Below are 25070 nucleotides of genomic sequence, written 5' to 3'. Positions count from 1 at the left end.
TTTCTTCAAAAATTTTTTTGGTTCTGCATTTTCTCTCCTCTCAAGGACGTATTGTTGTTCCACAGATTCCTGAGGCTTGATTAGTTTTTTTCCAATTGTTTTTTTGCTCTGTCGTTCAGATTGGATAAATGTTATTGATTCTGGATGCTTTTACTACTTCTCCTTATCACCTGTTGGAAGAAGTTTAATTGTGATTGTCTTGATGTGATTTTCTTCCAGGCTTATTGAGGTTTTTTTTTAATCTACGTGTTTACATATTTTTAATCAACTTTGGAAAAATTTTTAGCCATATTTTAAATTAACAGTTTAAATTTTTAAAAATTAATAATTTTTAATGTACTTTTAAGTCTTTCCTTTAAGATTCCAGTTACATGTATATTAATCTACTTGAAGTCACATAGCTCACTAATGCCTTCTTTTTTTTCAGTCTTTTTTCAGTCTTTTTTTTCCTCTGTGTTTTGGGCAATTTCTACTCCTATGCTTTCAGGTTAATTAGTCTTTTATTCTGCAGTGTCTAATCTATTTTTAAACCCATCTGGTGTATTTTTGAAAAATCTCAGCTGTTGTATTTTTCTTCTCTAGAAGTTGGATTGGATTCTTTTTTTTATTGTCTGTATCTCTTTTTGATGAGTTCATACTTTCCTCTACCTTATCCAATACATGAAATATAGTTATAATGACTTTTTGCAGGCAAAGTGTAAATCCAGTTTCAGTGGTTGGCAAATTTATTAACCCATAGGCCCAAACTGGCCTGCCATGGTCTAATTTGGCCATACCTTTCATTTACATATAGTCTATACCTGTACTACAATGGCAGGGTTGAGTAGTTTTAACAGAGACTTTATGACCTGAAAAGTGAAAAAAAATTACTATCTGGCATTTACAGAAAAATATTTGCTGAGTCCTGTTTCAGTGACATTTTATTTACATAAAAAAATAGAATGTCAGTCCTCGTATAGCATTTGTTATTATCAGCCTTCAGTGAACACCAACAGCATAATATTAAGTTCTGTTTTGTTTTTTTTTTTTAAAAAGGAAATTCTTATTTATTTATTTATTTATTTATGGCTGTGTTGCGTCTTCGTTTCTGTGCGAGGGCTTTCTCCAGTTGTGGCAAGCGGGGGCCACTCTTCATCGCGGTGCGCGGGCCTCTCACTATCGCGGCCTCTCTTGCTGTGGAGCACGGGCTCCAGACGCGCAGGCTCAGTAGTTGTGGCTCACGGGCCTAGTTGCTCTGCGGCATGTGGGATCTTCCCAGACCAGGGCTCGAACCTGTGTCACCTGCATTGGCAGGCAGATTCTCAACCACTGCACCACCAGGGAAGCCCAAGTTCTGTTTTTATAAAGGCAATTCCTGTCTATAAAGACAATGGGGACCGTGGATAAGGTTCATATGGTCCAGGTATGCAGGTGTGCAATGATTTGGTGGAATAACATTTGGAAAATCTTAAGTAGCAAAATAGTTAGCACACCCCCCTCAGTCCAGTGGTTCTTAAACTTTGGCAAGTATCAGATTCACCTGGAAAGCTTGTTAAATCAAGGAACTCTGTACCCAGAGTTTCTTGATTTAGTAAGTTGAGGTAAGACCTGAGAATATGCATTTTTAACAAGTTCCCAGATTATTCTGATTATCCTGTACCACTGGTTGGGACTACACTTTGAAAATCAGTGCTTTAGCCTAATCCTCTGAAATATCAGTCTTCTCTGATAAACTTTTAGCAGAAACTGTATGGTAGTCAATCACAATTGAGGTTCCCTGAAGAGCAGATGGCCTGGTCTTTTGTGTTTTAAAGCTTTTTTGAGGTATAATTTACATAAAATTAACTCACTTTAAGTGTATAGTTTGATTAATTTCAGTAAATTTGTATAGTTGTACACCAGTTCCACAATTCAGTTTTTAAATTCCATCACAATAAAAGTTCCCCCACGATCATTTGCAGTCAATTTCAGCACTCAGTTTCAGTCTGAGGTAACCAGTGACCTGCTTTCTGTCTGTATGTTTTTGCACTTCCTAGAAATTTCATGTAAATGGGATCATATGATATGTAGTCAATGTGTCTGGCTTCTTTCAATTAATATAATATTTTTGAGATTAATCTATGTTGTTGCTTATATTTGTACTTCACTCCTTTTTGTGAGGTAGTGTTCTATAGCATGGACATACTTCATTTGGTTTATCCATTTGGAAGTTGATGGATATTTGGATTTTTTGGTTTTGGTTTTGGCTATTATGAAAAATGCTATTTTGAACATTCATGTACAAGAGATGGCCCATGATTTTGATAAAAAAGAAGTTATAATATCTAAATGATATTCATGTATCATCCCAGGCTTATATTTGATAAAAAACAACTTCAGGGACTTCCCTGGTGGCGCAGTGGTTAAGACTTTGTGCTCCCAATGCAGGGAGCCCAGTCTCCATCCCTGATCTGGTAACTAGATCACACATTCATGCTGCAACTAAGAGTTCACATGCCACAACTAAGTGTTCACATGCCACAACTAAGGAGCCCTTGAGCCGCAACTAAGGAGCCCACCTGCCGCAACTAAGACCCAATGCAACCAAAAAAAAATTTTTTTAATGTATTCTTATTTCCTAACTACCTATTTTTCTAGTAATTTAATTTTTATATCTACTATATTTTATGTACTTGAAATTGTGTTAACTATTTTTGATACTTTTTTTGTCAAAATATTATCATTTTTTAATATTTATTTATTTAGTTAGTTATTTTGGCTGTGCCAGGTCTTAGTTGTGGCAGGCAGGCTTCTTAGTTGTGGCATGCATGCGGGATCTAGTTCCCTGACCAGGGACTGAACAAGAGCCCCCTCCTTTGGGAGTGCAGAGTCTTACCCACTGGACCACCAGGGAAGTCCCTGTCAAAATATAAATTGGTATATGGTACCTATGCAAATTTTGTAAAATGTTTCTTTTGAGATAACAAAAGTACTCTATAGATCTTAATCATCACAAAATTGGTATATCTGGACTCTTCTTGGTGGGTAAAATTCACACTGAATTAAACCTGGAATAAAATAAATATAAAACTGAATAAAATGTAACTTTTTTTTTTTTTTTTTAGCGGTACGCGGGCCTCTCACCGCCGCGGCCTCTCCCGCCGCGGAGCACAGGCTCCGGACGCGCAGGCCCAGCAGCCATGGCTCACGGGCCCAGCCGCTCCGCGGCACGTGGGATCCTCCCAGACGGGGGCACGAACCCGTGTCCCCTGCATTGGCAGGCAGACTCCCAACCACTGCGCCACCAGGGAAGCCCCAAATGTAACTTTTTAATATGGAAATGTTCAGATAAAAATAAAAGCAGAGAAAACTGTCTAATGGACCCCCATGTACCCATCTCACCTAATTTCAACAATTGTTAATAGTTTGACATTCTTTTTTCATCTGTACCTTGTTCCTCATCTGTTTCTGGTATTGCATATCGAATCTCAAACACCATATTATTTATTCTGTAAATATTTCATTGTATATTGCAAATTTATATATATATATAAATTTTCATGGTACCATTATTTCACATAAAATTAGAAATAATTCCTTAATATCATCTACTACCCAGTTTATGTTTGTTGTTCCTGATTGTCTGAAATATATCTTTTTCTAATTTGTTGTTTGAATCAGGACCAAGCAAGATGCACACGTTGCATTTGATTGATAAGACCATTAAGTCACTTTTAATCTATAATCATTCCTCTTCTCTTGTTTTTCCATGCCAGTGATTTGTTGAAGAAAGTGATTACTTTGTCATGCAATTTCTTATTAGCTAGATTTATCTGATTGTATCTTCACATCATATGTCCCTTTATCTCCTCTATTTCCTGTGAACTGGTATTTAGATATAGAACAGTTAGTATATTCAGGATTTTTATATTTCTGATAGCAAGACTATTTCTTAGGAGGAGTTGTTTACTTCCCATTGCATCATATGATGTCTTTCAGGCTCACTTTTAGTGATGTTATGACTGGTCATTGGGTTTAGATGCTATCAGTCTGATCCATTCATCATAAAGTTTCCCTTTACCTTTTTTTTTAAAGGCTTTTTTTCTAGAGCAGTTTTAGGCTCATAGCAAAATTAAAAGATACAGAGATTTCCCATTTACTCCCTGATCCCAATTTGCATAGCTATCACCCCTCTGGTGAAAGATGTTGCCTCTTTATAGCAACATCCCACATCAGAGTGGTACATTTGTTACAATTGATGAGCCTACACTGACACATTGTAGTCACCAAAAGTCCATAGTTCCATTAGCGTTTACTCCTGGCGTACATTCTACAGGTTTGTATAAATGTATAATGAGATGTAGCCATCATTATAGTATCAAACATAGTATTTTCACAGCCCTAAAAATCCTCTGTGTTCCACCTGTTCATCTCTCCCTCCCCTCAACCCCTAGAAACAACTGGTCTTTTTATCATCTCCATAGTTTTCCTTTTCCAGAACATTGAATAGTTGGAATCACCCAGTGTGTAGCCTTTTCAGATTGGATCCCTTCACTTAGTAATAGGCTTTTAAGGTTCCTTCATGTCTTTTCATGGTTTGATAGCTCGTTTCTTTTTACCACTGAATAATGTTCCATCATCTGGGTATGTGACAGTTTATTTATCCATTCAGCTACTGAAGGCTATCCCGGTAGCTTCCAAGTTTTGGCAGTTATGAATAAAGCTGCTTTAAACATCCATGAGCAGGTTTTTGTGTGGACATAAGTTTTCAGCTCCTTTGGGTAAGTACCAAGGAGGGCAACTGCTAGATTGTATGATAAGAGTATGTTTAGTTTTGTAAGAAGCTTCCAAACTGTCTTCCAAGGTGGCTGTACCATTTTACATTCCTACCACCAATGCATGAGAGTTCCTGTTACTCCACATTCTCACCAGCATGTATTAGTGTTGTCAGTGTTCTGGATTTTGGCCAATCTGATAGGTGTGTAGTAGAATCTCATTGTCGTCTTACATTGCAATTCCCTGATGATATCTAATGTGGAGTATCTTCATGTGTTATTTGCCATTTGTATTTCTTCTTTGGTGAAGTGTCTGTTAGGTCTTTGGCCCATTTTCTAATCAGGTTTTGTTTTGTTTTGTTTTTTTAATTGATGAGTTTTAAAAGTTCTTTGTATATCTTGGATAATAGTCCTTTATCAGATGTGTCTTTTGCAAATGCTTTCTGCCATTCTGTGGCTTGTCTTTTCGTTCTCTTGACAGTGTTGTTCGCAAAGCGTAAGGTTTTCATTTTAATTAAGTCAGTATATCAGTTATTTCTTTCATGGCTCGTGAAATCTCTCCTCAACATTTTACCAAATGCTTTTAGCAGCTACTGATGAATATTCCCCTGGTCCTCTATTTCATTAGAGTTGCAAAATATTCACCTTCCAATTCTATTATTTCTTCTGTATTTCTTAACCTAGAATTCTATAAGGAAGAATTTTTTTTTTATAAATTCTTTGTTTACTCTGGAATTCAATTTTTACAAGAAAGGAAGGATAAATTCTTGTTTATTTCTTTGTATTCAATTTATTATTTTCAGAATAATGAGTTGGTGCCCTAGCAACCCAGAGATATGATTAAGTTTTAAAGTATCATTATGAACTCTCATGGGGTTTATTTATTTGATGTGCTTAATCCAGTTCAGTCATTGTTTTCACTGGTGATGTCCCCTAAAGTTTGCTGCTATGTTTTCATGAACTATGCTTATATTTTCATTTTTAACTTCATTGCTTTCTGGCTCAAAATTTCCTAGGCTCGTATAATACTTTGTGCTTCAGACTGTTTTTTTGTTTGTTTGTTTGTTTGTTTTTGTTTTTTTTAAGGAGACTGGATCAGTGGGAAATGAAATTTAGAGACCATAATCTAGATGCTAGGAAGCTTACTTACTGGGTTGTTACTGCTCCTAGATCTTTGCATATTTCTTTTACAAGGGCACTGGATTTACCATAATTTTCATTGTATGCTCCTACTTTTAACTCCCGAGATTGTATATCTTTTTGCTATACAGAAAAACAGCATTAACACAATTCAGTTAAGTTTATCAGTCATTGGGTGGGGATATACTTTTTTCTAGTCACAGTTGTACAGCCTGGTATACATGTTAGATTTTGGCCCTTGCTTTCAGGGAAGCACTGAGACTTACTGTTAGCATTTAATGGAATGATATGTAAGAAAATAAATTTTAATTTAATAAATCTAAAAATAAATGGATAAAATGCAGAGGTGGTACAAAAGAAGAACTGATTAATTCTGTTGGCAGATGTTTAAGGAATGCTATGCATTCCCAGGGAAAGTAACATGCTGGGTATTAAAGGAAGGATATGAGTCTAACTGGGTGTAAAAAGATGAAGGAAAGGGACTTTTAGATAGAGGAAGAAGCGTATGAAAAGATATGAAGCCAGAAAACAGGAACAACAAGTAGGTTGCTATTTGGGGCACCAAGATTGAAGTGGAGAATGACAATAGATGAGGCAAAATCAGGAAAGTATTATATGCCATGATAAAGAGCCTATACTTCTCCTATAGGCAACAGGGAAATGCTGAAAATTTTTAAGTAGAAATGTGAAATGACCTAATTTGCTCCTCAGAATAATCATTCTGGCAACAGTAAAGAAAATGGATTAGGAGGGAAAATGTCAAGACAGAGAGACTAGGTCTTAGAGTGGTAAGTTCACTTTTTGAGTTTACAAACTTGCCTCTAGAATAGTACTTGGCATATAGTAGTAGGTACTCAATAATATCTGTCAGGTGAACAAAAGGTTATTGTATGAATCAAAAGAAGTTGATAAGTCTGAAGAAAAACCACATAGAAATAGAGCCTGCATTTTTGACAGTACTACTTGATTCATCTGCTTGCTTACTTAGTATTTTATCTTAAGATTTTCACAAACTAAGTAAAACAACCCAATAGAAAAATAGTCAAAAGGATATAAATGGCAAGCTCTGAAAGGGAAAACTGAGTGATGACTATATGAAAATATGCTCAACTTCTCTAATAACCAAAGAAATGCAAATACCTTTTAAATCCCATGAGGTGGAAAAATATTTAAAAGTTTACACAAAACCCAGCCTTGAGCAGGATGTTAAAGTGTTGGGATATTTACAAGCTGCTGCTGGAAGTATAAATTGGTGAAACCACTGTAGAAAGCAGGTTGACAATCAGTATTTAGTAAGTCAGAAGATGCACATGCCATTTGACTCAGCATTTCCATTTCAGTTATAAACCCTAGAGAAATGCTCACCCCTATATAAAGATACATGTTCAACAATGTTCACTTCATCATTATTGATTATATTGATTATATCATTATTTGAAAGTAACACAGATGTCTTCAGGAGAATGAATAAATTTTGATATGTGTATAACAGTATGATATTCTGCAGTGAAAATGAATAAGCCAAAGCCATATGAATAGACCTGAATAATTGTCACAAACAAAATACTGACTGAAAAAGCCTGCAAAATAATAATATAGTGGGATGCCACTTATATAAAGTTAATTATGCAAAATAATAATATTATATATATACAATAATAGATAAAAATACCAAATTTAAGAGCCTGGTTATCTCTGAGGAGGAAAAGCAAAATGGGATTAGGAAAGGTTACACAGTGGTCTTTAGCATATTTTTCTTTAAAAAAAAAGTCAGAAATAAAGCAAAATTAAAATTTAATAGGGTAGGTGATGTGTAGACAAGTGGTTTTAAAAAATTCTTTCTTATATATTTGAAATCTTTCTGATGAAAAAAATCCTCTGAGAGTAGAGAATTTCAGAATTATCCTTGTGCCCAAAGTAAAATATTTTTCTAGCACCTAAATCCTTTTAACAGCTTTTTATTTTGCAGATTTGACTGATGAATTAGCTCAGAAGTTGTTTGATGTTTCAGAAATGTCTTCGGCAACAATGGCCCGTTCATTACCCACAGTAGTTCCAGAATCTCCTAGAATTTATCCTGCAAGGACACCCAAAACACCTCGAACACCTAGATTACAAGATCCAAACAAAACACCAAGATTTTATCCTGTTGTTAAAGAACCCAAAGCCATTGATGTAAAGGTACACAAAACACCAGGAATATAAAGCCTGCCGTTTGTATACTTCAACATTACAAAATGATGTTTTTTAGTTTCTTTTTTAGTTTCTATAACAATAAAAATAGTTTCTATAGTTTAGTTTAGTTTCTGTAACAATAAAAGTAATGTATATTTTAGACTGCAAGAATTCATTAAAAAATGGTATTTTACCATAGCAATGTCTTCTCAGGTTAAGGAATAACTTCTTTACAATGGATAGTGTTAATTAAAGACAATCAGAAGGTGTAATGAGGAATCATTCTAAGTTGTATTTCTTTTAATCCTTGTGTTGAAACCTAGCAAAGGGTCTTGTGAAGTTTTGTAACTTGTATGTGACATATTTGAGTTTTGTGACTTCATATGATTTCATAATGTGTCACCCACCATATGAAAATGTTTGAGTTGGTTTACAGTCAGAGGGTTTTTTTAATTTACTTGTGAGGTTCACACTACTGAAGGTAATTGGAACGTTTGACTTCTTTTTCCTTAGAGTCCAAGAAAGAGAAAAACAAGACATAGTACAAATCCCCCTCTAGAGTGTCATGTTGGTTGGGTAATGGATTCCAGAGATCATGGGCCAAGAACATCCTCTGTCAGGTACCGTATTTGTCAAATATTGCTTTGTTCTTGATTTTAAATTTGTTGAAAACAGTTACTAGTTAGATATTTGGGAACATTTAAGAATTAATATGTTAGCAAATTAATAGAACAACAAAATAGTAAAAAGAAGCCAAAGAAGGGGAAATAAATGGGACAGTTTTACAATAAGTATATTAAGGAATAATTCAGTAGGACAGGCTTTTTTTTTTTACTTTTAAAGTAATTTTCACAAATGTATACTCTTCGATTAAAAATATTTAGGTCGGGCTTCCCTGGTGGCGCAGTGGTTGGGAGTCCGCCTGCCGATGCAGGGGACACGGGTTCATGCCCCGGTCCGGGAAGATCCCACATGCTGCGGAGCGGCTGGGCCCGTGAGCCATGGCCGCTGAGCCTGTGCATCTGGAGCGTGTGCTCCGCAACAGGAGAGGCCACAACAGTGACAGGCCCGCGTACCACCAAAAAAAAAAAAAAAAAAAAAATTCAGATCTATTAAAGTTATTATCTTTGGAAAGATTCCAGATTTTTCATAGCATAGTAGGTTCTTAGTGAGTTAATGTGCTAAACAATCTACTCAAAACTACGTAAAGGATATGGAAATAAAACACATTAATATTTTGGAATTTTTCCTTTGGGGGGAAATAATTTAGATTAGCTAGTTATTAGCAGTAAGTGGTTTGTCTTTTAGTTTTTAATTTAAAAAAGAAAGAGTATTATTTACCTCAGTGAAAACCTAACCTATCTTGTGTTTGTATAAATATTTTCAGAATAATTATCTGATCAGCTTTCTAATTGGAAAATGAACTTTAGGAAAAAGTATTTTTTGACTGGTTAAGGTAAGGATTAGTTAGTTTCATTCAAAGAAAAGCTAGAGAGTGTATCATGATCTGAAAATCTCCAAGTATGTCTTTGCAGGGATGTTAATTTGTTTCTTTTACATTTTGTTCTCATTAGATATATTTTCCTTAAAAGATAAACTGTGTATATGTTCTTCTTGCACACCTATTGTATACGAATAGTTATTTTGTATTCTAAGTCATTTTGAGAGTTTTTTTCTTTTATTTATTTATTTTTATCAGAGCAGTATATTTAGAGATCAGTAGATAATGGTGAAAAATGTTGCACTGATATGTAGCAGGGAACAAGGCAGGTACAGTCCCTGCCTTTCTGGAGCTTAATTCAGAGATGACAGGCAAGTATGTAGTTACAATAATGAGGGGTGGATTTTGTTCGCCAGCTTGTCTTTTAGAGGAGTTGCAGCTACACAGCAGACTTGAGTGGGAGGTACACAGAGCTCCCTGTACCCTCTGCATACCCTGCCTCCCCCACTGTAAGCAGTCATATCTTTGACCATCTACATTAATGTCAGTGCTGGTAGTGTCTTAAAGTCTGTTTCTCTCATCTGTTCTTTGTTCTTTTCTCCTACTTTCTTTTGGATCAGCTTAGTTTTTGTAATGATTCTATTTTATCTCTATTATTGTCTTCTTGTTGTATCTCTTATTTTTTACTGGTCTTCTAGGGTTTATAATATACGTTTTAAAATATAATCTATTTTCAAGTAATGTATCATTACACATATAGGATAAGAACGGTACTGCAGTAAAGTTCCTTTTCCTACTGTCCTTTCTGCTATATTTTATTATTATTTTTCTTTAGACAATTATCTTTTAAAACAATTAACATGAAAAAAAGGAATTTTAAATGTATTCTCATTTTTACCATTTACAATGCTCTTCATTTCTTGCGTGGGTCTGTTGGCAATGAATTCTGTTAGCTTTTGTTTCTCAGGAAAAGGTTTCTTTTTTTTCATTTTGAAAGATATTTTCAATGAGCATAGAATTCTATGATGGATCTAGGTATGAATTCAGATCCACGGCTCATTCTGTTTGTAATGAATTTTAAGCATCAAAAGTGATACGGTTTAGTGAAATAATTTTCAAACTTTTTTGTCTAAGGACCTCTTTATCCTTTTAGTTATTGAGGACCTCATAGAGCTTTTGTTCATGGGAGTTATATAATTTAAAAATAAAAAATTAAACTGAATTGAGTTTAAAAGTAAAACTGAAAACAATTAAATATTTATTCATTTAAAATAATAATAAACATATTACATATTAACATAAATGACATATTTTTATGAAATATAATTACATTTCTCAAAACAAAAAAATTCCTGAATAGAGTGGCATTGTTTTAAAGTTTTGCATATTTGTTTAATGTTTTTGCTTTATATGAGATAACTGGATTCTCATATGTTTCTATATTCAATCTTATAATTTGTTATTTTATTGTTGTTGTAGAGGAATAAAATCCAAGAAAGGGAGGAATATTTTAATAGCCTTTTCAGATAATTTTAGGTATTCTTCTTTGATATTATACCAAAGCTGAACAAGTGGTAATTTTTTAAAAGTTAGTTGCAGTGTAGAATCTAAACCATATATAAGTGACCACCTTCTACTCAGTGAATTTTTCATACTCTGTTACATTAAAAGCCATTGGACTTCTTCCAATTTGAATGGCTCTTTTTGTCTATGCATGCATTTGTAACATGAATTGGTCATTTGGAAAAACTGATTAACTGAGTTATGTGGACTTTTAAATGATGACACGTCAGAATACAATAAAAAAATTACATTAAAAAAATAACCACTAAGGAAAGTAATGTCAGGAAGATGGCAGAATGGGAAGGAACAGGAATCTGTCTCACCACTTGGACAACAACTGTATCAGCAGAAACTGTCTGCATTGACTATTTTGGAACTCTACAGTCTATCTGAACACTTAAAGCTTCCAGGGGAAAGCGTGTCTGGTAAATTGTTAATATTCGTTGATGTCAGCCTTTGGTGTAGTAGTGGCCATCTCCCACTGCCCCAGCCCTGTGACAGGCATTTGGGAAGATGGCAACCCACACCTCTGGTGTGGCTTGCTGGATCCAATGTAGGCAATAAGGACCTTGTCCTCCAAATATTGGAGTTCTGTGTTGACTGCTAACTGCCTCTGGTCAATAAGGTTCAGACACAGAGTCTGGTAGCCTTTGTTTCATCCCCACTGTCTGAATGTCTTTTTTTTTTTTCCCCAAAACAACCACTAATGAGGGAAATTTAGAAAATTACCACCCATGCCCAAGGAAAAATGTGGAAAAAAACCTAAGGGGACTTTAAGCTTTTACCTCAGGCTTATCCCATCACAGAAGCAGCCTACAATAGCTGGAAAAAAACAGCAAACCCTGGGGAAGAGGGAGAATTTGATTTCCAGAGTTACCACTTTATAAGATTCAAATCTTCATTGTTCAACAAAAAAATCACAAGGCTTACAAAGAAATAAGAAAGTATGGGCCATTTGAAGGAACAAAATTAATTGACAGAAAATGCACCTGATGAAGCCTGGGTTCCATTCTTTCAAAATGAAGTCTTTAAAACAGCTGTTTTAAGGATACTCAAAGAGCTAAATAAAGGAAGATGTAGACAAAGATAGCAAAACAATGTATGAAGAAAACAAGATTATCAATAGAGATAGAAATTATACAAAGGAATCAGAAAGGAATTCTGGAGCTGAAAATACAATAACTAAAATGAAAAATACACCAGAAGGTTCAAAAGCAGATTTCATCAAACGGAAGAAAGAGGAAAGAATCAGTAGACTTAAAGATGGAACAATTTGAATTATCAAGTCTGAGGAACAGAAAGAAAGAAGAAAAAACTAGTAGTGTCTAAGGGATCTGTAGGACACATGAACTAGCCCAATACACACATTGTGGGAATCTCAGAAGGAAAAGAGGAAAAAGGGGGCAGGAAGAATATTTGAAAGAATACTGGCTCCCAATTTGATGAAATACATGAATCTACAAATCTAATAAGCTTAATGAACTTGAAGTAGGATAAACCCAAAGAGACTCACATTAAGACACTAATTAAACTGTTGAAAACCAAAGACAAAGAGAGAATCCTGAAAGCAGCAGGAGAGAAGAGACTCATCACATACAAGAAGTCCTTAGTAAATGTATCAGGCAGTTTCTCAGAGGCCAGAAGCCAGTAGACTGATATATTCAAAGTGCTGGGGGGAAAAATCCCCATCCACTGAGAATTCCTTATCTGACAAAACTGCCCTTCAAAATTGAGGGAGACATTCAGAGATAAAGTCTGAGGGAAAAGAAAAGGAAACAAAAGATATATTGAACTAGAAAGAAGAAATAAAACTGTCTTTGTTCACAGATGACAAGATTGTATATGTAAAAAGTCATAAATAATTAACAAATCTCCTGGAACTAATAAGCAATTACATCAAGGTTTCAGGATATATGGTTAATATACAAAAGTCAATCACGTCCCTATATAACAACAATGAACTAGTAGAATTTGAAATTAATTAATCAAACTACTGTTGGACTTCCCTGGTGGCATAGTGGTTAAGAATCTGCCTGCCATTGCAGGGGACACAGGTTCAAGCCCTGGTCTGGGAAGATCCCACATGCCATGGAACAACTAAGCCTGTGTGCCACAACTACTGAGCCTGTGCTCTACAGCCCATGAGCCATAACTACTGAGCCCATGTGCCACAACTACTGAAGCCTGCGCCCCTAGAGCCATGCTCTGCAACAAAGAGAAGCCACTGCAATAAGAAGCCCACGCACCGCAACAGAGTAGCACCTGCTTGCCGCAACTAGAGAAAGCCCACGCACAGCAATGAAGACCCAATGCAGCCAAAAATAAGTAAATAAATAAAATGTTTTAAAAGAACAAAATACTATTTACATTATCACCCCCCCAAAAGAAATAGGTATAAATCTAACAAAATATGTACAAGATCTTTATGAGGAAAACTGCAAAACTCTGATGAAAGGAATAAAAAAACTAAATAAATGGAGATAAACTCCATGTTTATGGGTAGAAGTCTCAATACTCTCAAGATCGGGCGCGAGCCGCAGCTAACAGCGTGGACCCCAGAGATGGACATGAGACGCTAAGGCTGCTGCTGCCGCCACCAAGAAGCCGGTGTGTGAGCACAGGTCACTATCCACACCTCCCTTCCGGGGAGCCTGTGCAGCCCGCCACTGCCAGGGTCCCGGGATCCAGGGACAACTTACCCGGGAGGATGCACGGCACGCCTCAGGCTGGTGCAACGTCCTGCTGGCCTCTGCCACCGCAGGCTCACCCCGCATCTGCACCCCTCCCTCCCGCCGCCCTGATTGAGACAGAGTCCCCGAAGCAGCTGCTCCTTTAGCCCCGTCCTGTGTGAGCGAAGAACAGACAGCCTCCGGCAACCTACACGCAGAGGCGGGGCCAAATCCAAAGCTGAGCCCCGGGAGCTGTGCGAACAAAGAAGAGAAAGGGAAATCATTCCCAGCAGTCTCAGAAGCTGCGGATTAAAGCTCCATAATCAACTTGATGTACCCTACCTCTATGGAATACATGAATAGACTACGAATCATCCCAAATTGAGGAGGTGAACTTTGAGAGCAAGATTTATTATTTTTTCCCCTTTTGCTCTTTTTGTGAGTGTATATGTGTATGCTTCTGTGTGAGATTTTGTCTGTATAACTTTGCTGTCAACAGTTTGTCCTAGGGTTCTATCTGTCTTTTTTTTTCTTTAAAAAAATTTTTCTTAATAATTTTTCTTTTAATAACTTTATTTTATTTTATCTTGCCCTCTTTCTTTCTTTCTTTTCTTTCTTTCTTCCTTCCCTCCCTCGCTCCCTCCTTCCTTCCATCCTTCCTTCCCTCCCTCCCTCCCTCCTTTCTTCCTTCCTTCGTTCCTTCCTTCCTTCCTTCCTTTTTCTTTCTTTCTTTCTTTCTTTCTTTCTTTCTTTCTTCTTTCTTTCTACTTTTTCTCCCTTTTATTCTGAGCCATGTGGATGAAAGGCTCTTGTTGCTGCAGCCAGGAGTCAGTGCTGTGCCTCTGAGTTGGGAGAGCCAACTTCAGGACACTGGTCCACAAGAGACCTCCCAGCTCCACATAATATCAAACAGTGAAAATCTTCCAGAGATCTCCATCTTAACACCAGCACCCAGCTTCACTCAACGACCAGCAAGCTACAGTGCTGGACACCCTATGCCAAACAACTAGCAAGACAGGAACACAACCCCACCCATTAGCAGAGAGGCTGCCTAAAATCATAATAAGTCCACAGACACCCCCAAAAACACCTCCAGACGTGGACCTGCCCACCAGAAAGACAAGATCCAGCCTCATCCACCAGAACACAGGCCCTAGTCCCCTCCACCAGGAAGCCTTCACAACCCACTGAACCAACCTTAGCCACTGGGGACAAACACCAAAAACAACGGGAAATACGAACCTGCAGCCTGCAAAAAGGAGACCCCAAACACAGTAAGATAAGCAAAATGAGAAGGCAGAAAAACACACAGCAGATGAAGGAGCAAGATAAAACCCACCAGACCTAACAAATGAAGAGGAAATAGGCAGTCTACCTGAAAAAGAATTCAGAATAATGATAGTAAAGATGATCCAAAATCTTGGAAATAGAGAAAATGCAAGAAACATTTAACAGGGACCTAGAATAACTAAAGATGAAACAAGCAACGATGAACAACACAATAAATGAAATTAAAAATACTGTAGATGGGATCAATAGCAGAATAACTGAGGCAGAAAAACGGATAAGTGACCTGGAAGATAAAATAGTGGAAATAACTACTGCAGAGCAGAGTAAAGAAAAAAGAATGAAAAGAACTGAGGACAGTCTCAGAGACCTCTGGGACACCATTAAACACACCAACATTCGAATTATAGGGGTTCCAGGATAAGAAGAGAAAAAGAAAGGGACTGAGAAAATATTTGAAGAGATTATAGTTGAAAACTTCCCTAGTATGGGAAAGGAAATAGTTAAGTCCAGGAACCACAGAGAGTCCCACACAGGATAAATCCAAGGAGAAACATTCCAAGACATATTAATCAAACTGTCAAAAATTAAATACAAAGAAAACATATTAAAAGCAGCAAGGGAGAAACAGCAAATAACACACAAGGGAATCCCCATAAGGTTAACAGCTGATCTTTCAGCAGAAACTCTACAAGCCAGAAGGGACTGGCAGGACATATTTAAAGTGATGAAGGAGAAAAACCTACAACCAAGATTACTCTACCCAGTAAGGATCTCATTCAGATTTGATGGAGAAATTAAAACCTTTACAGACAAGCAAAAGCTGAGAGAGTTCAGCACCACCAAACCAGCTTTAAAACAACTGCTAAAGGACCTTCTCTAGGCAAGAAACACAAGAGAAGGAAAAGACCTACAATACCAAACCCAAAACAATTAAGAAAATGGGAATAGGAACATACATATCGATAATTACCTTAGATGTAAATGGACTAAATGCTCCCACCAAAAGACACAGACTGAATGGATACAAAAACAAGACGCATATATATGCTGTCTACAAGAGAGCCACTTCAGACGTAGAGACACATACAGACTGAAAGTGAGGGGGTGGAAAAAGATATTCCATGCAGGACTTCCCTGGTGGCGCAGTGGTTGGGAATCAGCTTGCCGATGCAGGGGACGCGGGTTCGTGCCCCGGTCCACGAAGATCCCACATGCTGCCGAGCGACTGGGCCCGTGAGCCATGGTCACTGAGCCTGCGCGTCCGGAGCCTGTGCTCCACAATGGGAGAGGCCACAGCAGAGAGAGGCCTAAGCAAAAAAAAAAAAAGATATTCCATGCAAATGGAAACCAAAAGAAAGCTGGAGTAGCAATTCTCATATCAGACAAAATAGACTTTAAAATAAAGACTATTAGAAGAGACAAAGAAGGACACTGCCTAATGATCAAGGGATCGATCCAAGAATAAGATATAACAATTGTAAATATTTATGCACCCAACATAGGAGCACCTTAATACATAAGGCAAATGCTAATAGCCATAAAAGGGGAAATCGACAGAAAAACAATAATAGTGGGGAACTTTAACACCCCACTTATACCAATGGACATATCATCCAGACAGAAAATAAATAAGGAAATACAAGCTTTAAGTGATACATTGAACAAGATGGACTTAATTGATATTTACAGGACATTCCATCCAAAAACAACAGAATACACATTTTTCTCAAGTGCTCATGGAACATTCTGCAGGATAGATCATATCTTGGGTCACAAATCAAGCCTTGGTAAATTTAAGAAAATTGATATTGGATCAAGTATTTTTTCCGACCACAATGCTACGAGACTAGACATCAATTACAGGAAAAGATCTGTAAAAAATACAAACACATAGAGGCTAAACTATACACTATTTAATAACGAAGTGATCACTGAAGAAATCAAAGAGGAAATCAAAAAATACCTAGAATCAAATGACAATGGAGACACGATGACCCAAAACCTATGGGATGCAGCAAAAGCAGTTCTAAGAGGGAAGTTTATAGCAATACAGTCCTACCTTAAGAAACAGGATACATCTCGAATAAACAACCTAACCTTGCACCTAAAGCAATTAGAGAAACAAGAACAAAATACCACCGAAGTTAGCAGAAGGAAAGAAATCATAAAGATCAGACCAGAAGTAAGTAAAAAAGAAATGAAGGAAACAATAGCAAAGATCAATAAAACTAAAAGCTGGTTCTTTGAGAAGGTAAACAAAATTGATAAAACATTAGCCAGACTCATCAAGAAAAAAAGGGAGAAGACTCAAATCAATAGAATTAGAAATGTAAAAGGAGAAGTAAAAACTGACATTGCAGAAATCCAGAAGATCATGAGAGATTACTACAAGCAACTCTATGCCAAGAAAATGGACAACCTGGAAGAAATGGAAAAATTTTTAGAAAAGCACAACCTGCCAAGACTGAATCAGGAAGAAATAGAAAATATGAACAGACCAATCACAAGCACTGAAATTGAAACTGTGATTAAAAATTTTCCAACAAACAAAAGCCTGGGACCAGATGGCTTCACAGGCAAATTCTATCAAACTTTTAGAGAAGAGCTAACACCTATCCTTCTCAAACTCTTCCAAAATATAGCAGAGGGAGGAACACTCCCAAACTCCTTCTACGAGGCCACCATCACCTTGATACCAAAACCAGACAAGGATGTCACAAAGAAAGAAAACTACAGGCCAATATCACTGATGAACATAGATGCAAAAATCCTCAACAAAATTCTAGCAAACAGAATCCAACAGAACATTAAAAGGATCATACACCATAATCAAGTGGGGTTTATTCCAGGAATGCAAGGATTCTTCAATATACGCAAATCAATCAACGTGATACACCATATTAACAAATTGAAGGAGAAAAACCATATGATCATCTCAATAGATGAAGAGAAAGCTTTTGACAAAATTCAACACCCATTTATGGTAAAAACCCTGTAGAAAGCAGGCATAGAGGGAACTTTCCTCAACATAAAAAGGCCATGTATGACAAACCCACAGCCAACATCATCCTCAATGGTGAAACACTGAAAGCATTTCCACTAAGATCAGGAACAAGACAAGGTTGCCTACTCTCACCACTCTTATTCAACATAGTTTTGGAAGTTTTAGCCGGAGCAATCAGAGAAGAAAAGGAAATAAAAGGAATCCAAATTGGAAAAGAAGAAGGAAAGCTGTCACTGTTTGCAGGTGACATGATACTATACATAGAGAATCCTAAAGATGCTACCAGAAAACTACTAGAGCTAATCAATGAATTTGGTAAAGTAGCAGGATACAAAATTAATGCACAGAAATCTCTGGCATTCCTATACACTAATGATGAAAAATCTGAAAGTGAAATCAAGAAAACACTCCCATTTACCATTGCAACAAAAAGAATAAAATATCTAGGAATAAACCTACCTAAGGAGACAAAAGACCTGTGTGCAGAAAATTATAAGACACTGATGAAAGAAATTAAGGATGATACAAATAGATGAAGAGATATACCATGTTCTTGGATTGGAAGAATCAACATTGTGAAAATGACTCTACTGCCCAAAGCAATCTACAGATTCAATGCAATCCCTGTCAAACTACCACTGGCATTTTTCACAGAACTAGAACAAAAAATTTCACAATTTGTATGGAAACCCAAAAGACCCCAAATAGCCAAAGCAATCTTGAGAATGAAAAACGGAGCTGGAGGAATCAGGCTCCCTGTCTTCAGACTATACTACAAAGCTACAGTAATCAAGACAGTATGGTCCTGGCACAAAAACAGAAATATATATCAATAGAACAGAATAGAAAGCTCAGAGATAAACCCACGCACATATGGCCACTTTATCTGTGATAAATTAGGCAGGAATGTACAGTGGAGAAAGGACAGCCTCTTCAATAAGTGGTGCTGGGAAAACTGGACAGCTACATGTAAAAGTATGAGATTGGATCACTCCCTAACACCATGCACAAAAATAAGCTCAAAATGGATTAAAGACCTAAATGTAAGGCCAGAAACTATCAAACTCTTAGAGGAAAACATAGGCAGAACACTCTATGACATAAATTACAGCAAGATCCTTTTTCACCCACCTCCCAGGAAATGGAAATAAAAACAAAAATAAACAAATGGGACCTAACAAAACTTAAAAGCTTTTGCACAGCAAAGAAAAACATAAACAAGACCAAAGGACAACCCTCACAATGGGAGAAAATATTTGCAAATGAAGCAACTGACAAAGGTTTAATCTCCAAAATTTACAAGCAGCTCATGCAGCTCAATAACAAAAAAACAAACAACCCAATCCAAAAATTGGCGGAAGACCTAAACAGACATTTCTCCAACAAAGATATACAGACTGCCAACAAACACATGAAAGAATTCTTGACATTTTTAATCATTAGAGAAATGCAAATCAAAACTACAATGAGATATCATCTCACACCAGTCAGAATGGCCATCATCAAAAAATCTAGAAACAATAAATGCTGGAGAGGGTGTGGAGAAAAGGGAGCACTCTTGCACTGCTGGTGGGAATGTGAATTGGTACAGCCACTATGGAGAACAGTATGGATGTTCCTTAAAAAACTACAAGTAGAACTACCATATGACCCAGCAATCCCACTACTGGGCTTATACCCTGAGAAAACCATAATTCAAAAAGAATCATGTACCAAAAATGTTCATTGCAGCTCTATGTACAGTAGCCCGGAGTTGGAAACAACCTAAGTGTCCATCATCAGATGAATGGATAAAGAAGATGTGGCACATATATACAATGGAATATTACTCAGCCATATAAAGAAACAAAACTGAGCTATTTGTAATGAGGTGGATGGACCTAGAGTCTGTCATACAGAGTGAAGTAAGTCAGAAAGAGAAAGACAAATACCATATGCTAACACATATATATGGAATTTAACTAGAAAAAAAATGTCATGAAGAACCTAGGGGTAAGACAGGAATAAAGACACAGACCTACTAGAGAATGGACTTGAGGATATGGGGAGGGGGAATGGTAAGCTGTGATAAAGTGAGAGAGTGGCATGGACATATACACACTACCAAACGTAAAATAGATAGCTAGTGGGAAGCAGCCCCATAGCACAGGGAGATCAGCTCGGTGCTTTTTGACCACCTAGAGGGGTGGGATAAGGAGGGTAGGAGGGAGGGAGATGCAAGAGGGAAGAGATATGGGAACATATGTATATGTATAACTGATTCACTTTGTTATAAAGCAGAAACTAGCACACCATTGTGAAGCAATTATACTCCAATAAAGATGTAAAAAAAAAACCTGTCAAGATATCAGTTGTTCATCCCAACTTGATCTACATATTCCATACAATTTCAATAAAAAAATCCACATAGAAATAGATCCACATAAATGTAGTCAAATGGTCTTTGATAAAGGAGCAAAGATAATCTTTTTAACTAATGGTTCTGGCACAATTGGACATTCACATTGAAAAATTAAGTCTAGACATAGATCTTACACCCTTCACAAAAGATAACTCAAAATGCATCACAGACCTAAACGTAAAACACAAAACTATAAAACTCCTTTATAAATCTATAAAAATAACAGGAGAAAATCTACCTGATCTTGGATTGGGTGGTGACTTTTTAGATACAACACCAAAAGCAGAATTTGAGAAGGAAGAAATCAATAAGCTGGACTGCATTAAAATGAAAAACTTTTGCTCTGTGAGCGACACTGTCAAGTGGATGGAAAGACAAGCCCCAGATTGGCAGAAAGTATTTACAAAAGACACATCTGATAAAGGACTATTATGCAAAATATACAAAGAACTTTTAAAACTCAACAACAGCAACAAACCTGGTTAGAAAATGGGCCAAAGACAAACAGACACTTCACCAAAGAAGATGTATAAATGGCAAATAAGCACATGAAGATAGTCCACATCATATTATCAGCAGGGAATTGCAAAGTAAGACAATGGTGAGATTCTACTACATACCTATTAGAGTGGCCGAATTCCAGAACACTGACAGCACTAATAAATGCTGGTGAGAATGTGAAGTAACAGGAGCTCTCATTCATTGATGGTAGGAATGCAAATTGGTACAGCCACCTTGGAAGACAGTTTGGAAGTTTCTAACAAAACTAAACATACTCTTACCATACAATCTAGCAGTCACCCTCCTTGGTACTTACCCAAAGGAGCTGAAAACTTATGTCCACACAAAAACCTGCTCATGGATGTTTAGAACAGCTTTATTCATAATTGCAAAAACTTGGCAGCAGCCAGAACATCCTTCAGTAGGCAAATGGATAAAATGTGGTATATTCAGAAAATGGAATATTATTCAGTGGAAAAAAGAAATGAGCTATCAAACCATGAAGAGACATGGAGGAACCTTAAATGCACATTACTAAGTGAAGGGATCCAATCTGAAAAGGCTACAAATTTCAACTATTCGACATTCTGGAAAAGGAAAACTATGGAGGTGATAAAAAGACCTGTTGTTGTTTCTAGGGGTTGGGGGGAGGAAGAGATGAACAGGTGGAACACAGGATTTTTCGGGAGGTGAAAATACTGTGTATGATACTCTAATGATGGCTACATCTCATTTTACATTTGTCCAAACCCGTAGAATGTCCAACACCAAGAGAGAACACTAATGTAGCTATGGACTTTGGGTGATTATGACGTGTCAGTGTGGGTTTGTCAATTGTAACAAATGTACCACTCTGTTGGGAGTTGTGCTGGATGTTGATAGTGGGGGGAGCTATTGTGTGGGGAGCAAGGCATGCAGGTGGTATGAGGGAGCTCTCTATACCTTTCACGCAATTTGCCGTAACCCTAGTACTCCTCTGAAAGATAAAGTCTTTATACCAAAAAAAAAAAAAAAGAAAAAAAAATCTGAAAGAGTTCATTACCACTAGATCTGCCCAGCAAGAAATGCTAAAGATAGTCCTCAGTTTGAAATGAATGGACACTAGACAGTAACATGAAGCCATCTGAAGAAAGAAAGAACTTTAGTAAGAGTTTTGTTGTAATTTAATTTGTAACTCCGTTTTTTACTTTATATGTTATTTAAAAGACAAATGCATTAAAAAATTACTAATCTATGTTGTTGGGTATATAGTGTATAAAGATGTAATTTATGACATCAGTAACAGAAAGTGGGGAACAGAAGTGTATAAGAGCAGAGTTTTTGTTAAGTGTAATCCTCATGATAACCACAAAGAAAATATCTATAGAATATATATAAAAGGAAATGAGAAGGGATCAAAATATTTTATTCAAAAGGAAAAGAAATAACACAAAAGTTAGGCAATAAGAGAGGAAAGGAGGGACAGCAAATCTATAAGGCATATAGAAAAGTAATAACAAAATGGCAGGTCCTTCCTTACCAGTAATTACTTTAAATATGAATAGATTGCATTTTCCAATCAGAAGGCAGAGATTGGCAGAATGGATTAAAAACATGATCCAACTATATACTGTCTACAAGAGACTCATGTTAGATTCAAAGACACAAATAGATTGAAAGTGAAAAGATGCAAATTTAAGAGAGCTGGGGTGGCTATTTTAATATCAAACAAAATACACTTTAAATCCAAAAAGATTATAAGAGCTAAGGATATTATATATTAATAGAAGTTTCATTATAAACATTTATGTAACTAATAACAGCCCCTCGGGAGTTATATGAAGCGAAAACTGACAGAATTGAGAGGAGAAATAAATAGTTCTACAAGAATAGTTGGAGAGTTCAATACCCTGATTTCAGTAATGCATAGATCATCTCAACATAAGATGATTAACAAAATAGAGGACTTGAGCAACATAATAAGCCAATTAGACCTAACAGACATTTATAGAATATTTCACCCAGCAATAGAAGAATACAAATTCATAAGTACATGTGGGACATTCTCCACAATAGACCATATGTTAGGCTGTAACAGAAGTTTCAATAGATTTTAAAAGAAATGTCACACAACGTATCTTCTCTGACCACAGTAGGATGATGTTAGAAATCCCTAACAGAAGAAAAACGAAAATTCACAAATATGTGGAAATTAAACAACACATTCTTAAGTACCCCATGGGTCAAAGAAGAAATTGCAATGGAAATTACAGTTGGCCCTCCATATCCATGGGTTTCGCATCCATGAAGGGTTCTGTAACCAATCCTCCATGAATACTGAGGGATGACTGTACTTAGAGATGAATGAAAGTGGAAACACAGCATACCACATCTTATGGGGTGCAGGAAAATTATAACTAAAAAGAAGAGAAAAGAAGAGAAATCACATTTAAAAAGAAGAGAAATCACAAGTCAGTAGCCTAACATTTTACCTTAAGGAATTCAAAAAGGAAGAGCAAACTAAAAACAAAGATAGAAAGATAGCAGAAGGAAAGAAATATTAAAGATTAGAGTAAAAATAAACAATATAGAGAAGAGTAGAACAGTAGAGAAAATCAGTGAAATCAAAAGTTGGTTCTTTAAGAAGATCAACAAACTGACAAGCCTTTCTTTAGCTAGACTGCCAAGGGAAAAAAAGATATAAGTAACTAAAATCAGAAATGAAAATGGAGACATTACTACTGACCTTATAGAGATAGAAGGGATCCTAAGAGAATACTATGAACAAATTACTATACATCAACAAATTAGGTAACCTAGAAGGAATGCATAAATTCCTTGAAACATATAAATTACTTAAACTGATTCAATAAGAAATAGAAGATTCGACCCACCTATAAGAAGTAAAGAGATCAAATCAGGAATCAAAAATCCCTAACAAAGAAAGTTCTGGACCAAATTGCTTCACTAGTAAGTTCTACCAAATAGTTGAAGAAGAATTAACACTAACTCTCTTCAGACTCCTTCAAAAAATTGAAGAGAAGGGAATATGTATTCTCTGAGGCCTGCATTACCCTAATACCAAAACTAGATAAAGATATCACAAGAAAATAAAATTATATGCCAGTATTCCTATGAATATAGATGCATATGTCCTCAACAAAATATTAACAAATGAAATCCAATAGCATAATAAAATGATTATTCACCATGGCAAGCAGGATTTATCCCAGTAGTACAAGAGTGGTTCAATACAAGAAAATCAACATTATACATCATATTAATAGAACTAAGGGAAAAACTACATAATCATATCAATTGACATAGGAAAGGACAAAATCCAACTTTTATGATTAAAACCTCTTAGAAAACTAGGATTAGGGGGAAAATTCCTCACATGAAAAAAGCATTTATGAGAAACCCATGGCTGGCATTATACTCAATGGTGAAAGACTGAAAGCTGTCCCCCTAAGATCAGGAACAAGACAGGGATACACGCTTTTGCCATTGGTATTCACTGTTGTGCTGGAAGTCCTAGCCAGAACTAATAGAGAAGAAAATGAAAGAAAAGACATCAAATATGAAAGGAAGAGGTAAATCTATCTCTAGTCACAAATAATATGATTCCATAAATAGAAAATTACAAAGAATCAACAAGAAAGAAACTGAAGCTAATAAACAAATTTGGCAAAGTTGCACTGTACAAAATACACATAAATCAGCTTGTGTTTCTATATGCAGCATTGAATGATTTGAAAAGGAAATTAAGAAAGCAATTCTATTTACATTAGCGTCTAAAAATTAAATACTTAGGAATAAATCTAACCAAGGAGGTGAAAGACTTATACACTGAAAACTACAAAACACATTGCTGAAAAAATTATAGGAGACCTAAATAAATGGAAAGACAATCCATTTTCATGGATAGGAAGACTTAACATTGTTATGACATTATTACAATCGAAAGTGATCTATAGATTTAACACAATCCCTACAAAAATTCCAATACCCTTTTTCACAAAAATGGAAAAGCTGATCCTCAAATTTATATGGAATTGCAAGGAGCCCTGAAAAGCCCAAATGACCTTAAAAAGAAAAATAAAATTGGAGGACCAACACTTCCCAACTTTGAAAGTTACTACAAGGCTACAATAATTAAAACAGTATGGTCTTG

General features: G+C 36.2%; 1 protein-coding gene and 1 long non-coding RNA gene across 6 annotated transcripts in view; one reads left to right on the top strand and one right to left on the bottom strand.

The window, feature by feature from the left end:
- LOC141278743 (uncharacterized) overlaps positions 1 to 8339 on the bottom strand; it is a 46707-nt gene extending 38368 nt beyond the window's left edge. Inside the window, exon 1 of the long non-coding RNA XR_012331867.1 lies at positions 8243 to 8339. This is a non-coding gene — a long non-coding RNA (uncharacterized lncRNA). The remainder of the gene's footprint in view (positions 1 to 8242) is intronic.
- LARP1B (La ribonucleoprotein 1B) overlaps positions 1 to 25070 on the top strand; it is a 128315-nt gene that overhangs the window by 90035 nt on the left and 13210 nt on the right. For 3 of the 5 annotated variants that reach the window (XM_033856693.2, XM_033856694.2, XM_033856695.2), the window contains 2 exons: positions 7828 to 8054; positions 8562 to 8668. In XM_033856693.2, coding sequence (XP_033712584.1) covers positions 7828 to 8054; positions 8562 to 8668 — 334 coding nt within the window. The remainder of the gene's footprint in view (positions 1 to 7827; positions 8055 to 8561; positions 8669 to 25070) is intronic. The other 2 variants (XM_019928023.3, XM_073804844.1) reach the window with 1 other exon arrangement.

The sequence above is a fragment of the Tursiops truncatus genome, chromosome 5, assembly GCF_011762595.2.
Source record: "Tursiops truncatus isolate mTurTru1 chromosome 5, mTurTru1.mat.Y, whole genome shotgun sequence".
Classification (NCBI taxonomy): Eukaryota; Metazoa; Chordata; class Mammalia; order Artiodactyla; family Delphinidae; genus Tursiops; species Tursiops truncatus.
This window is presented reverse-complemented; position numbering and strand designations above follow the sequence as displayed.